The following is a 15,901-nucleotide window of genomic DNA, read 5'->3' on the forward strand; positions in this document are numbered from 1 at the left end:
AGCCAGACCAACACTGAACCATCCTACACACCTAGAAAACCGACTGGAAGATTAACACAACAGTCTGCACAACCTGAACCACAGAATTCAGCAGGTACGCTACACGAAGAGCTGAACTTGGGGAGCGAGAAGCCCCAAAAGGTAGGGAACCCATTTTGTGGGCGGAGAGAGGACGGAGACTGGGGAGGGGGGGAGCATCCGGGAAAAGCACCCCTCCCCAAAAGCAGCTGGAGAGAAAGCGGAAAATTGGAAAGAAAAGCCCAAGACCCTCATGGTTTCACGGTTGAATTCTACCAAATATTCAAAGAAATACCAAACCATCTCAAACTCTTCCAAGAAATAGAAGGCAAGGGAACACTTCCAAACTCATTTTATGAGGCCAGCATCACGCAGATACCAAAGTCAGGCAAAGACACCACAAGAACACTACAGGCCAGTGTCTCTGATGCACACAGATGTCAAAGTCCTCCATAAAATACTAGCAAACTGAATTCAACAACTCTTCAAAAATAGGGGACCCCAAGACCAAGTGGGATTGATCCCTGGGGATGCAAGTTAGGTCGAACATGTGAAAATCAATCAGTGTGAGACACCGTATTCACAGAGTGAAAGATAAAAGACACAGGATCATCTCAAGGGGTTGGGGGGGGGAGCACTGGGCAAAGTTGGACCTTGTTAAGCCATTGTTTATAACAGCAACTAACAGCAATACACTTGACCCATACAAGTTCTTCTGTAACAACCATTTTGAAACATATTTAATACAATTCGCCCCTGTGATTCCACTTATAGGGAACCTAAGACATACATGGGATGGAATACAACGTAGACAAAAAGTGGTTTCTTCCCATCCAGAGCTTGATTGTGCACCCAGCACTATGCTGTTCTGCGTGGCGGGATAACATTTTTTAAGACATTGACCTAGATCTTTTTTTTTTTTTTTTTTTCTCCTGATATTTCCTCCTCTCCTTTTTAAGCAGTTAATTGTCTCAGAGGGAGGATGGGACCTGACCAAAAACACAGAAATGCCTAATTGTTTTCCAACAACCTAAAGCCAACAGGAGATCCTGCCAGATGCCTCAAAGGCAAACATCAAGATGCAGGAGGGCTGGGGGCAGGGGGGAGGGGAAGCTGGGCTCACCCAGGCAAGGAATCTGTGAATCCCAGACAGCCCTGCATCTTCCCCAAGGCCCCTGGGAGGGCAGGGGGAGCCCAAGGAGGGATGGGTAGTGGAGCGGAAGATTCCCGTGCGAGGTACAGAGGAAGCAACCAAAAGGGCCCCCAGACAGGCGGGGTGCACGCGCAGGAGAGGATGCCTTAGCAGCTGCCTGTAGGCGCCGACCTGGCCCTGGGCCACCTGATGCCATAGATGCAACCAGGCACGTGCCCATATACCAGGGCAAACAGCTGACTCGAGAAACAGGCAGCCCTCGAGGAGGGGGAAAGAGGGTAAACCCCAAACGAAGACCGTGCTGGGCTCTAGGAATAAACAAAGAAGTGTCCCCTTTTGCGAAGCGTCCCGTCCTTACTGGCGCTCTTGTCATCCTGCTGTGGGCCTGTTTCTTTGGGGGAGCTCCCGGTGAGAACCCCTATTGGCTGAGAGGCTGGTGGGGGTGGGGGTGCCGTCGTGTTCCCCCTCATCCCCGCCCCCCCGCCAGCAGTCAGTGCCAAGGGCGCTGGGGAGCCGGAAAAGGTGCGGCGTCAGGCGGCCAGCAGGGGGCAGCAGAGGACCGGCAGTGTCGCGGGGAGGGCTCGCCCACTGGGGGGCGCCGCCCTTCCCAGGAGGGACCCCCCCTCCCCCCCCTCCCCCCCCCCTCCCGTCCCCAGACCCGGAGGGGCCGAGTCCAATGCAGGCGCCGGCGGGGAGCAGAGGCGACAGTGCAGAACCGGGAACCGTGTCCCGCAGCAACGACTCGAGGTCGCCGCCGTCACCCCCCACCCCCACCCCACCCCGGACTCCTCGGCGCCCGCCTCCCCACCCCCTAGTGGGCCTCCTTGGTCCCCAGGCTCCCCGCCTATCCCCACGCGCATCCCTCCCTCGCCCACCACTTGGTTCTCAAGCTCGGGCCTCCTCCCACCCTCCTGCAGGCCCCCACCCCTGCCTCCTTTTCTTCTGGGCCATTTGTCCCAGCTCCAGTCCCTCCCTCACCCCCCCTCACTCTCTCTCTCTCTCTCTCACACACACACACACACACACACACCTGAACCCCCAAGGACACCCCTCTACCAAAACCCCCTTTTGGGCCATGGCCACCCAGACCCTCCCTCCCAGTCCTGGACACCAGCATCTATTCAGTCCTAACTTCGTCCCCAAGCTCCTGGGGGGGAAATGCAGGAGCAGGGGGGTGGGATTCCAGCAAGACTGGGGTCAGGGGGGACAAGGGTCAGAGAGCAAAGCCTGAGTTCCAGTGGGTGGTCCACAGAACCAGGAGATCCGTTGCTAGGTAACCAGATCTCCCTTCACTTCCCAATACATCATCCTGAGCTGCCCACCGCAGGTGTCCAGCGGTCTTTCCTGGGTCTCGGACACCCACCCTCCGGGGGACCCTGACAAGCAGGAGGAAGGGAGAAGCAAGAGCCCAGTTACCGCCCCCCCCCCCACCCGAGCCACCCCCAGCCACTGGTTCACTGCGAGGATCCGGCCGCCTGGCCCATCGGGTCACCACCAGCATGAGCCTGGGCATCATGGAGGAGGACGAGCTGGCCGAGTACTTCCGGCTACAGTATGGGGAGAGGCTACTACAGCTGCTGCAGTGAGTGCCCCCCACGCCCCCCACGCCCCACCTCCCAGCCCGTCCCCTCCACTTCCCACAACCCTGCGCCCCTCCCCCCCCCACCAGTCCTCATCGCCCTGCCCCAGTGTGCTTCCCAGGCGCCAACACAGCCCTGTCCCCTCTCAACACACCGTCCCTTTCACTCCCGTGGGGGACAGGACCCCCTTCCCCCTCCGTGTCCACGGGTTACCGCCAGCCCCGGCCCGCCCCAGGCGCTCGGAACCCACCGGCCTGTCTTGCCCCTGTCTTGGGCAGGAAGTTCCCCAACATTGAGGAGCAGTTGGAGTCCCCATCCATCCGGCTCCTGGAGAAGAAGAAAGAGGCCAAGATCATGCACACTGCTATGGAGCAGAAGAAGGAGGTGGGGGACTGGAGGCGCGGAGGGCAGGAAGGGCCCAGGGGCTCAGAGCCCCGGGACAGTCCTCCTCTGTGTGGGCGGCCAGAGCTGGGAGTCCTGGTGAAGCTTCTGTGTTCCCAGGGAGGAGAGAGGAAGGACCAGAGCCTCGAGGGGAGCAGTGTCCTGGGCGGGCAGGCCTGGGGACAGAGGCGCCCCGGAGGGAGGGGCGGGGCGGGGGGAGGGGCCCTCCTGACCTCTCTGCCCTCCCAAACCCCCAAGACGTTTCGGCGCCGGATGGAAACCCTGAATCTGCGTTGGGAGGAGCTGGGTACCAAGGAGGCCCAGCTGAAGGCTCACATCCAGAAGTTCGAGCAGTTCATCCAGGTGTGAGGGGCCGGGGGGAACCCACCCTCACAAACTGGCCTCCTCCTCCTCCTCCTTGCTCTTGCCCACTGGTCACCCCGGTTAAATGTCTCTTTGAGGCTCAGCGACGCCTGGGGCTTCTCCCTGCGCGTCCTCAATACTGTTCGTAATTTGTTGTTTCCCTGGTACACACAGTGTCTCCAGTGAACGAATGAATGAATGAATGGATGGATGGGTGGATGATGACGAATAAACGAGTGTGCCGCGGTCAGGGTGAGGCACATGGGGATACAAAGGGGAACCAGGTAGAATTTTATTCCTCGCCACTCAGCCACCCCTCCGTCCTTGTACTGAAAAGACCAGGCAGGGGTTGGTTGAAGGACCAGGCCCAGGCATCACAATCCAATTCCTCTCCATCCGTCCTCAGAGGAGGATTTAACCATCCGGATTTGTCCAGACCAGCTCCAGCCAGCACTGATGGGGCCCTGAGGGGCCTGGCCCAGCTCCCAGGGGTGATCCCACGGGGGACCCCTGCTCTTAAGCATTTCCAGTCTTGCTCTGTGCGTAATCCACGTGGGAAAGAAGGTGGCGGCCTGCGTGTATCCTCCAGGGGTCCAGTCCTTCCCACTGGCCAGAGAAAAGCTAGTGGTGTGTGGTTGGGCGGCAGGAGATTTGGGGGTGAGAGGTCCTCCAAATGGCTGCCAGAGGCTCCACAGTGTGGGAATCCTAAAAAAAAAAAAAATTGTTACAAATATGGACCCCTGGGTGTCTGTTTGCTTGCAACCCCGGGAGGACGAGGGGGATCCTGGGCAGCTCAGTTGGTTAACTTTGGCTCAGCTCATGATCTCGTGGTCCGTGAGTTCGAGCCCCGCGTCGGGCTCTGGGCTGCCAGCTCCGAGCCTGGAGCCTGCTTCCGATTCTGTGTCTCCCTCTCTCTCGGCCCCTCCCCCACTTGTGCTCTCTCTGTCTCAAAACGAAGTGAACATTAAAAAAATATGAAAATAAAATAAAAAGCTCCCCAGGGGATTGTGATACGCAGCTGGACTTGAGAGCCGCTGGTTTAGGGGACCCTTGATCCTCTGGGGGGCCCCCGGGGCACAGGGCAAATGTCACGCGTGCCTTCGCCTGCTTCCACTTTCCAGCCGTGTGGAATCCCGGGAGCCCCCGAGGAGGGAAAGGAGCCACACGGGGGCACTGGGAGGGGTGGGTGTGGCCCCTGATCTCTGCGGGGGGGGGTGGGGGGGGAGGCTTTGCGGGATGAAGGAGAAGGGGGGTCAGCCGATGGCCAGAGCTGAGCCTCATGTCTGTCTTTCAGGGCACCACCTCCTGGGCCTCAGTGTGAGCTATGGGAGCGCGGCCTGGCCCCGCCTGCCTCCTACCCCAGCCCCCTAGGCTTGGACCCCCAGCGTTTCCAAGAGAGGGGCGAGGGCCTCGCCGGGGGAAGGGCAGCACCAGGGTGTGACAGGTGCCACCTCCCCTCTTCCCGTTCCCCGCCCCCCCCCCCCAGGAGAACGACCAGAAACGGATCCGCGCCCTGAAGAAAGCCAACAAGGAGCGCGAGCTGAAGAGGCAGCGGGTGCGCGAGCTGGCCAAGGTCAAGCAGGAGATGGGGGCCCTGCGGCTGCAGCACCAGCGGCTGAGCACCAGGATGCAGGAGTTCTCCGTCTTCAACAAGTACCTGGAGAAGGTGGTGGAGCACTCGGAGGTGAGGGGGGGCGGGAGCGGCTGGGGAGGGGTGTGTGTGTGTGTGTGTGTGTGTGTGTGTGTCTGTGATAAGCTTTGCCTGCGGTGGGATGTGGCCTGAGCCCAACCCTCCCTGCCCTCGCCCCCGGGTGCGTTTTGTAGACCCGAGAGGCAGTGGAGACGAGGGGGAGAAGGTAGCAGATGCCGAACCCAGCACAGAGCTACAGAGGCCACTACCCGCCTGCACGGGGCTCCCCGACCTCCTCCTCGAACAGGGGCTCCCCTCCTGTCTCCTACTTTCCTCCTGCCTCTGGGCCTTCCTCCTCAGCCTCCTCCCGGGCTCCTCTGCCCAGCCCCTTCCTTCAGTGGTCCTCCACTTTTCTCCCTGGGCCTCCCCCCCCCCCCCCCCGCACTCAAGACCTCCCATGGATGCCTCCCAGGCCGCCGGGTCTCCCCACGCCCCCCCTGGTGACAGCAGCGGGCAGGGCCCCCTCCCCAGAGGGAGCCAGTCCTGAAGTGTGTCCTCCGTGGGGGTTGTGGATCCGGGTCCTGAGGGCAGAGCCGGGACGCAAAGGATGCTCCGCTTTTTAAAGTTCCAGCAGCTTCCATGTAGAACTAATTTATCTGTGCGTGAGGCCCAGATCTGTGTTATGCCCTCCATTCTAAGGTGGATCCTTTGTGTAGTGAATGGTTCAGTTCATCCCCGGGAGGGGTGGGGGGCAGGTAGTGAGGGAAGACCACAGATCAAAGCAGCAGATAAATGATAAGATAGGACTCATCCTCCCCCCCCTCCCCCCTCCCTGCAGCCATCAATCAGCAGATCTGACCTATCCTGCCTCCGAAATATTTCTGGAATCTGGCCCCTGTCCCTTCCCCATCCAGACCCCCAAGGTACCTCAATCCCTCATCCGGAGGAGTTCAACACAGCCTTGTTCCTGGTCACCAGCCTGTCCCTCTTTCTACAGCCAGCGTGACCCCCCCCCCGCCCCTCTTTCTTTCTCTCTTTTTCCTTCTTCCGTTATGTCTTCCAAAATATTCTAAGCATACTGAAAAGGACAGAGAAATATATCACAGCACTCAAGTAGGCGTCACAGCTTTGTCAAATCTTAGTATTTCCCTCCAGTTCTGTTTCCTTAAATAAAACCCTGCCTTTAATTGAAAGCCCTTGGGAGCACCCCCCCCCCCCTTCCAAGCCCCATCCTTCTTCCCCTCTTTGTGGAGGTAACCAGTATCCTGATTTTTAAACTGCTCATTCTCATGCCTGCTTTTATTATTTTGGTGACGTATTACGTATCCAAAGATCCAGGGGGCTCAGTTGGTCGAGCGTCCGACTTCAGCTCATGATCTCACAGTTTGAGCCGCAAGTCAGGCTCTGTGCTGATGGCTCTGAGTCTGGAGCCTGTTGCCGATTCTGTGTCTGCCTCTCTCTCTCTCTGCTCCTTCCCCTGCTTGCGCTCTGTCTCTCTCAGTCTCTCAAAAATAAATAAACGTTAAAAAAATGTAAAAATAAGGGCGCCTGGGTGGCTCCATTGGTTAAGTGACTTCGGCTCAGGTCTTAATCTCGCAGTTTGTGAGTTTGAGCCCCACGTCGGGCTCTGTGCTGACAGCTCAGAGCCTGAAGCCTGCTTTGGATTCTGTGTCTCCCTCTCTCTCTGACCCTCCCTCAGTCACTCTCTGTCTCTCTCTCTTTTTCAAAAATAAATAAATATTTTTAAAAATTTTTTTAAAAAGCCAAACGGAAAAGAGAACATACGTATGATCCTGCTGATATATTTAAAAACAGGCGCAAGTGAATCCTTGGTGATAGAATCCACAATTCTGGTTTCTCTGATAGTGGGCGGGCAGCCACTGAACATAAGGGGGTGGAAGATCCTTCTAGAGCTGGAAATGTTCTGTCTTCCCTTCTTCACGTATTAGTGAGAAAACTACCACCGGGAGAAAGATATCATAGACGGGCTCTTCCGTTCATCAGCTACCTTTGATGACCTCGTGAGTCCTAAGGGAAAGGCTTGTTAAGTGCCGGACTCTATATTCCCATTTTCACGTTAATGAACGGATTCTCTGGCAGCTTCCAAAAGTGTGCAGAGAGAGAGGGAGACACAGAATCGACAATAGGCTCCAGGCTCTGAGCCATCAGCCCAGAGCCCGACGCGGGGCTCGAACTCACGGACCGCGAGATCGTGACCTGGCTGAAGTCGGACGCTTAACCGACTGTGCCACCCAGGCGCCTCACTTGTTTATTTTTTAAGTTTATTTGTTTATTGGGGGGAGGGGCAGAGAGAGAGAGAGAGAGATAGAGAGAGAGAATCCCAAGCAGGCTCCACACTGTCACCACAGAGCCCGACGTGGGCGGGGCTTGAACCCACGAACCTCGAGATCACGACCTGAGCCGAAATCCAGAGTGGAACGCTTAACCGACTGAGCCACCCAGGTGCCCCCGGAGTGTCCCATCCTTGAACAGCGGGAGCCTCTGCAGGTGGGCACCCCAGTCCCTTTGACATCAGCACTGAGTACCCTTGGGAGCTCCGTTTAACTTAACTGTCATGTGCTCTTGGGTCGTGGACTCGGTGAACTTCCGGAAATGCAGACGTAACGTTCTCTCTCTGCTTCTTAGAATCCTTGAATGGAGGAAGTCCACTCTCCTCTTCTGGGTTCACGGGGCATTTCTTTTTTTTTTTTTACTTCCTGTAGGTGGACCTCTCCGTCCCCATCTTGAACCCAGGCTATTGGTCCTAAACCTGCCACACACCCCCGCCCCACCCCTGTCATCGTTGGGCTGGCTGCTCCCTTACCTGTCCTCGCCTTCCCCCACCTGCCCCCGCCTGGCCGGCTATGTTCATACCTCTGGCCTCACTTTGGCCACCCCAGGAAACCTTTGCTGGCTGTCCCCACCTCCTCTAATGCCGGGTTGGGTGGTCCCTCCCCCACAGGGGCATGCTGATGGAAAGGCCCGCAGGGCACTTCCCGGAACGCCAGTCTGTCACTGGGAACGTCACGAGATGGAGAAGGCGCTCAGGGCGTGTCCCCTGGGCAGCCGGAAGGCCCACTCCGATAAACCCCTGGGGAGGTGAGTTGGCATCCTGGATCGGGTGCCCACGCCACCTTCTACGGAGAGAGGGCCACAGGGCTTCTGTTCTGCCGCCCGTGGTCTGCAGGGTCGGGTCAGAATGTCACGGCCCGGCACCGTGCTGGAGGGGACAGCCGAGCCAGGCAGGCCACCCGCCCCACCGGTGCCCTCTCCAGCCCCCAGCTGGAGGCGGACCTCAGCAAGTGTGAACAAATACCAGAGAGCCTTGGGCTGAAGATACTACCCTACAGTCTTTGGCCGGCCCCATCCTCCAGTCCTAGATAGGGCTTATCACTCGGAGTTGTAACTCTTTCCCTGTCTGTCTGTCCTCACTCTGTACCACCCCGAGTTTCAGGCTTCCTAAGAGCAGGGTCTGCCTTTCTTATCTCCTGCTCTGGGCCTAGTGCTTAGCATCCGGCCTGGCTTACAAATGGTTCTGGGTACATTCTTGTTGGATATGGTCATTACTGCCTTGGGAGACATCTCAAAATGCATTTCCCCGCCCCCCCGCCCCCCCAAGCCCCAGCCACCAGGTCCTCTAGAATCCAGCTGGGGGAGCTTTGTGGAAAATTCGGGTGCCAGGGACCCCCTCAGACCCCCTCGTGTTTATTAAAACGAACGTCTTGGTGGAAGGGAGCCTGGGTGGCTCAGCCCGTTAAGCCTCCGACTCCTGATTTCGGCTCAGGTCGAGATCTCACGGTTCGTGAGTTCGAGCCCCACATCAGGCTCTGTGCTGACAGTGTGGAGGCCGGTTGGTATTCTCTCTCTCTCTCCCTCTCTCTCTCTGCCCCTCCCCTGCTCTCACTCTGTCTCTCTCTATCCCTCTGTCTCAAAAACAAAATAAACATTAAAAAAATGTAAAGCTCCCAGTGATTGCCACGTGCAGACCGAGGACCCTAGCTCCCGATTGCACGTGCCCCCCGACACCTGTCCCATGGCCCATACCAACCCAGGAGGGCCAGCGGGGGGACTCCTCACGGCCTCTGCCCTTTGACCTTGGCCGAGGGTCTCCCCTCTAGGCTGAGGCATCCAGCCAGGGACCTGGCAGGCGGGCCTGGGGGGCGGCCGTGCCATGACGGGAGCCCCCTCTGCAGTTCGAGGAGATCCACGAGGTGATTTCACGCTACAAGACGCTGATAAGCATGCACCACGACCTCATGCAGTCGGCGCAGGAGGGCCAGGAGAAGATCGAGCGCGCCAAGGCACGGCTGGCACGCTACATGGAAGAGAAGGACGACGAGATCCTGCAGCACAACAACGAGCTGGCGCGTCTGCAGATGCGCTTTGACCGAGCCCGCAGCGACGTCATCGTCTGGGTGAGTGCGGGGGTGGGGGCTTCTGGGTGAGCAAGGGACACACACACACGCCTGCTCATTCCCCGGCCCCGTCGCCTCCCCAGGAATCTCGCTGGGCACACATCCAGAACACGGCCGCCAAGAAGACCCTCTTGCTTGGCACCATCAAGATGGCGGCACTGAACCTCTTCCAGATCGTGAGCAAGCAGCTGGAGGAGACCGCCGCCGTGTCCCTGGAGGACACCCACAAACAGCTGGACATGGTAAGAGTGGGTGCAGGTGCCCTGGCCAGCTGCCTCGACTGAGCTAAGATGGCTGTCCATTGGTCCAGTGGAAGAATGAACCCCACAGAGCAGTTGTTCTCAAATTTAACAGGATCAGAGTCACCAGGTCGGGGGGGGTACTACTGGTCACCGCCTCCAGAGTCTCTGACTCGGTGGGTCCGAAATGAGAACCCAGGGATTTTCATTTTTCAACAGGTTCCCAGGTGATGGTGCTGGTCTGGCTTCCACGCTTTGAGAACCACGGCATTAGCGCTGAGACCCTTTTGGCCCCAGTGAACGCGGGCCCCAACGGGGACCCACGATTGAATTCATCGCTGGTGCAAAAACAGTCCTCTTAGATTCTAGAGACATGCTGAAAGCTCCGTGCCTGGGGCCCACGCTTTGGGAAAAGAGGAAATTGGGGGTGGGGGGAATCAGCAAGTCTAGGAAAGTCTGTCTTATTAGGGGCACCCTGAGATTTTTCTCTTTGAAGTAACTAAAAGGAAATTGGAAAGGAAATAACTTTCTCACTATGCTTCAAAGCCGTGTGATGCTGTGTCCATGTGCCACCCCAAATCGTCTCCCTTACGTAAATTTTTTTTTAATTTTTTTTTTAACGTTTATTTATTTTTGAGACAGAGACAGAGTATGAACAGGAGAGTGATAGAGAGAGAGGGAGACACAGAATCGGAAGCAGGCTCCAGGCTCTGAGCTGTCAGCACAGAGCCCGACGCGGGGCTCGAACTCACGGACCGTGAGACCGTGACCTGAGCCGAAGTCGGACGCTTAACCAACTGAGCCACCCAGGCGCCCCACGTAAATTTTTTTTTTAACGTGTATTTATTTTTGAGAGAGACAGAGCGTGAGCCGGGGAGGGGCAGAGAGAGAGGGAGACACAGGATCCGAAGCGGGCTCCGGGCTCTGAGCCATCAGCACAGAGCCCGATGCGGGGCCCGAACCCACGAACCGCGAGATCAGGACCTGAGCCGAAGTCGGACGCTTCACCGACTGAGCCACCCAGGCGCCCCAGAATCATCTCACTCCCCACCAAAGGCACAGATATCCCGCACTTTGGGGAGCTCTGTACCAGAAGACGGGTTAGCCATACTTCCTGTCAGATGCACAGAACCATGACTAATTATTTGTTCCTTTGGCAAAAGCCTTGAGTGCTGCTGTCAAATAACGGAAAGCTCCTCAAGACCGGACTCTGTGTTTGGTTAGTCGTTTGCTGTATCTCGGTGTCTAAAACAGTGCCTGGAACACAGTAGGCGCTCAATAAGCGTTTGGTGATTGAATATCAAATCCAAGCTGACGAAAGCAATGGGCCAGAAGGCATCTCCCCTATTTATTTTTGTTTGTTTGTTTGTTTTTTCAACATTTATTTATTTTTGGGACAGAGAGAGACAGAGCATGAACGGGGGAGGGGCAGAGAGAGAGGGAGACACAGAATCGGAAACAGGCTCCAGGCTCTGAGCCATCAGCCCAGAGCCTGACACGGGGCTCGAACTCACGGACCGCGAGATCGTGACCTGGCTGAAGTCGGACGCTCAACCGACTGCGCCACCCAGGCGCCCCATCATCTCCCCTATTTAACAACAACAACAAAGTAAAACCCGTGAAATTTAAAGATTTCACCTCGCTGACCAGCCAGGAGGAGGGATTTCCTCAACCCGGAGAATCAGCCTGCAGCTCAGAGCACATAGAACAGAATTATCGACAGTTCAAAGACTTCGAAGGCAGTTTGTAAGAAAGCTTGCTCCCGAAGCCACAATTCTCAAATTTTCTGCGAGCAGGAGGCTTGTGCACCCTTCACATTTGTTGAAGACCCTCAAAGAGCTTTTGTTTGTATGGGTTATAGCTGCTGATATTTACCGTAGGAGACATTCAAACAGAAAAATTAAAAATCCTTAATTCCTTGTTCAAGGACAACAAGAAGCATGTTAACGTAAATGGCGTTCCTGACGCAAATCACATTTCCAAAAGAACGCTCTGTGGGACAAGGAACATTTCTGCAAATCCACTTAATGTCTGGCTTCCTGGAGGACAGGTGTGTTCTCCTGTCGGCTTCAGCATTCGTCTTGTTGTGACAGCCTATGTCACGGAAACGTCCTGCTCTGGTAAAAGCACTGTTCGCTCGTGAGCGAATAAGAGAGACAAAGACAAATGATGTCTTAGTGTTACCGAAAAAGGAGCTTAGGGGCGCCTGGGTGCCTCAGTCGGTTAAGCATCCGACTTCGGCTCAGGTCATGATCTCGCGGTCCATGAGTTCGAGCCCCACATCGGGCTCTGTGCTGACCGCTTAGAGCCTGGAGCCTGTTTCCGATTCTGTGTCTCCCTCTCTCTCTGCCCCTCCCCTGTTCATGCTCTGTCTCTCTCTGTCTCAAAAATAAATAAACGTTAAAAAAAAAAAGTAAAGGGTCTTGACACACAGGACTTTGCTGGGTCTCTGCCCCAGCCTCTCCAAGCAGATAACATTTCCAAAGTTTACTTGACCACAGAACCCTCTTGGGGGGCGGAGTGTGATCGCTTATTCTTTTTTTTTTTTTTTTAATTTTTTTTCAACGTTTATTTATTTTTGGGACAGAGAGAGACAGAGCATGAATGGGCGAGGGGCAGAGAGAGAGGGAGACACAGAATCGGAAACAGGCTCCAGGCTCTGAGCCATCAGCCCAGAGCCTGACGCGGGGCTCGAACTCACGGACCGCGAGATCGTGACCTGGCTGAAGTCGGACGCTTAACCGACTGCGCCACCCAGGCGCCCCATGTGATCGCTTATTCTAAGAACATAGTTGGAGGAGTGCTGCACTTGTCTTCTCCGTGATCTTGGGGAAGTTTCTTTCCTTCAGTGACTCTGTTTCCTCTTTTGCAAAACAGGAATTGTATCTGCAATAGTAACCGTATGGGGGCGGGGAACGGGGCTGTTGAGAGTTTTGGACGGTCCGCGTGGTCCCATCCCCAGGAACATCCTTGAAAAGGAGACATTTAATTTGATTTTATTTTTAACGTTTATTTATTCTTGAGAGAGAGAGAGAGACAGAGAGAGGGGGAGGGGCAGAGAGAGAGGGAGGCACAGAATCCGAAGCAGGCTCCAGGCTCCGAGCTGTCAGCACAGAGCCCGATGCAGGGCTTGAACCCACAAACCATGAGATCATGACCGGAGCCGAAGTTGGACGCTTAACCGACTGAGCCACCCAGGCGCCCCGAAAAGGAGAGACTTTAGAACTGAGATCGTAGAGGCCATCTAGGCCAGCCTGTTCTCCCCCTTCCCTTCTTAAAGATGAAGAAGTGAGTGCCAGAAAGATGAACCGATTTCCCCAGGGCCGTGTGAGGAGGCCAGGTGCCCACGTAGCACGCCGACTGCGTGTTCCTTGAAACAGAAGCTTGCGAATAGAACTCAAGCTTCCGTTGATGACTCAAGAGGATCATAAGGGGCGTCAGTTCTGGGTTCCGAGCAAACGCCCACCGTGAAGGCTGTTCAATTGTGGAGAGCCGTCTCCCACAAGCTGCTGGCCCCTGCCTGCCGGAGGCTTCTAGTACCAGGGTCTGCTCTGCATCCCCTCGCCCCTCCCCTCCCCAGACAGTCAGCTGGACTTCGTACTTTCACCGTGTGTGCCTCCAGGAGTTCCCGGTTTGTGCCTTCTAGTCTGCCAAGCCTGAAGCTTCAACTAGAATAATTGTCAAATAGGGAAAGTGGCCCCGAGAAATCAGTCACAGGGAGACGGTGACTCCTTACAAGCTCTGCCCGGCCATGCTCCGTTTGGGGGTGGGGTGGCCTGCTGCTGGCTGGGCTGAGCCCCGGTCCCCTTGCCTTGTTAGATCCAACAGTTTATCCAGGATCTGTCAGACATCTGGACAGAGGTGAGGAGGAAGGAACAACAGCAAGTCCGGGTTTAAGGAGCAGCGGTGGTTCCAGAATGTTCTGAGACAGAGACGGAGAGAGAATAAGGCCCTGGTGAGCTTGTGGCCCACCCAGTCAGCTCCGTCTAGCCCTCTGGGACCCCAATGCCTTCCTGCTGGCGAGCACCCCGCCATTTACCCCTTAAGGCCTCGGTCCCTCCCATCCCCGAAAACATTAAATCCTATCAGACGTTTGTTCCTAAGTTCTGTCTCTTTTTGGTTTATTCAGGGGGGGAAGAGGGTCCACCGAGGGGAGAAAGACACCCCCTCTTGAAGCTGGCCACTTAGGCTGCCCAGGGACCAGAAAATGAATCTCAGGTCTGGCAGCTCCCAGGCTTTGGACTTGCACACGGAATTAGACCAGCACAGGGTGAGAACGTAGGACCCTTCTTTCCCCATCACTTCAAAGAAAAGATTCTTTTTTTGAAGTTGGTGTTTCTAACCGGGGTGCAAAGACTCACTAGAAACTATGGAGGCAGCTTCCCGAGTGGGAGTTCGACAGGTGGGGAGTCAAGAACCCTCCCCAACCCAGGGAACGAGCCCTGCCCTGCTCCCCCTGAGGACCCACAACACGCAGTGTGGTACCAGCAGCACTAACGTGGGTATCGCAGGCAGGCTGCCCGAGGACGCTCTTAGCGGGCTGGAATGAGAGTTGAAAACCAGCAAAAACTGAACTAAATGCGGACCAATGCAAAGTCTTGCACTCGGGGCCCCAAACTCAAAAACCATCAGGGCAGGTCTGAGACCAGACAAAGAAAGCGGTTATGGAGCCTAGACTTGGCGCACATCGTCCGGGTGAAAACCCCACGTGGCACCACCGTCCCCGTCCTACGGGACAGCACGCTTGCTCAGGGACAAGGTCGCCATTCACATTGGGTCTGCCTGCCCTGGGCAGGTGCTCAGCTCAGCCAGGCGCCTCTCAGAAAGCGATCACATCCATGGCTTCCCCTTCGAAGCAGGTAGCAGAACAGGACTGAACAAGGTGATTGGGGGGGCCCCAACTGACAACACTTGGGCAGCCTCCTCGCCGCTGGGGTCCTGCGGGAGGCCCCGGCCAGTCCGGGCTTTGGAATACACCCTCTGCATCCGCCAGGTGGTTCTCAAGGCTCGTTCCCCAGACCCGCAGAACCAGCAGCACCTGGGAACTTACTAGAAATGCAAATACTCAGGCCCCGCCCCCAGACCCGAAAATCAGCAACTCCGGGGGCGGGACCCAGCCACGGGAGGGGGTATAATAAGCCCGCCAGGTGATTCCGTTGCCTGCTCCGGTTGATTGAGGGCCACTGCTGTGCCGGGAGCCGCTTTCAAGGACCTGGGCTCCTTCCAGCTCCTCCCCCGTGAGTAACAGTACCGGGAATCCAGCCTGTGCCAGTCGGGTGCGAGCAGAGACTAGAGCCCCCGGAGGACGCACACGGATGTGTGTAAAGGGCTACAGTACAGGGATTTGACCTCAGGCAGGTGTCAGTGGCCTGTACAAAGCTGACGCTGGGGCTCGGAGCCCACAGCGGGAGGCAGCCGGGGAAGAGAGACGGGGAAGGTGAGTCCGAATCCGCACGCACAAGCGGGAGTCTGTGAGGACGGACAGAAGCCGCATCCCGCCTGGTGGAGCCGAGCACGCACACCTGGCCCAGGGACCGAGCCCAGGAGCCGGAGGAGGGGGGCCCGGGGAAGGGGGGCCGACTGCCGAGCTCCACTTCTGCTCCCCCAGGCCTCCCACGGAGTCTCTCTGGGACACCCAGGCCCCCTCCCCAGAGACACCCAGGGAAAGTGGCTCCGGGAGCTCCTGCTGCCCGGGCCCCAAGTGCCCACACGGCCATCCCCTCCGTGTCACGTGGCCCCGGCCAGAGGGACTTCTCCGTGGGAGGGGCGGGGGGGAGAGGACTTCTGGAAAACCCAGGGTGGCCAGTTCTGGGGGTGGTGCTCGGAGGGAAAGGGTCGAGTCTCTTACTGGAGGGACATGGGCGTCAAGGGCCCTCCCGGAACGGATCTGTGGGCGGAGGCCGTGCCTCTAACCCAGCTTCCCCGAACCTCTGAGCCTCCTGGGCTGTGTCCCGGGAAGGCGGGAGAGGGTGTGGGACCCACAGTTCCCCCAAAACCCTGTGGCTGTGAGGTGGGGGTTGAGACAACCAGCCGGTAAGGACTGAACCTGGGTCCTGGGTGGCCTAGGACCCCCTCAGCCCTGCCCCAACCCCCTTCCCCTCTCTTCCTCTTCCCCTCCCCCC

General features: G+C 57.0%; 1 protein-coding gene and 1 long non-coding RNA gene across 3 annotated transcripts in view; both read left to right on the forward strand.

Annotated features, from left to right (window-relative positions):
- Positions 1 to 1,834: 1,834 nt before the first annotated feature.
- CCDC42 (coiled-coil domain containing 42) lies at positions 1,835 to 13,882 on the forward strand. 2 transcript variants are annotated; one of them, XM_040453224.1, is made up of 8 exons: positions 1,835 to 1,918; positions 2,499 to 2,753; positions 3,030 to 3,135; positions 3,391 to 3,495; positions 4,982 to 5,179; positions 9,319 to 9,540; positions 9,624 to 9,782; positions 13,599 to 13,882. In XM_040453224.1, exons 1-8 carry the CDS (start codon positions 1,848 to 1,850, stop codon positions 13,674 to 13,676), a joined length of 1,194 nt encoding a protein of 397 aa, XP_040309158.1. In that variant the 5' UTR covers positions 1,835 to 1,847; the 3' UTR covers positions 13,677 to 13,882. The 2 variants fall into 2 exon arrangements, with proteins under 2 accessions (XP_040309158.1, XP_040309159.1); XM_040453225.1 differs by lacking the exon at positions 13,599 to 13,882 and adding an exon at positions 9,999 to 10,411.
- Positions 13,883 to 14,930: 1,048 nt separating this feature from the next.
- Positions 14,931 to 15,901, forward strand: part of LOC121015769 (uncharacterized) — a 41,601-nt gene continuing 40,630 nt past the window's right edge. The window contains exon 1 of the long non-coding RNA XR_005783955.1: positions 14,931 to 15,016. This is a non-coding gene — a long non-coding RNA (uncharacterized LOC121015769). The remainder of the gene's footprint in view (positions 15,017 to 15,901) is intronic.

Source organism: Herpailurus yagouaroundi, unplaced genomic scaffold (genome assembly GCF_014898765.1).
Source record: "Herpailurus yagouaroundi ecotype Mexico unplaced genomic scaffold, PumYag 208, whole genome shotgun sequence".
NCBI classification, from domain to species: domain Eukaryota; kingdom Metazoa; phylum Chordata; class Mammalia; order Carnivora; family Felidae; genus Herpailurus; species Herpailurus yagouaroundi.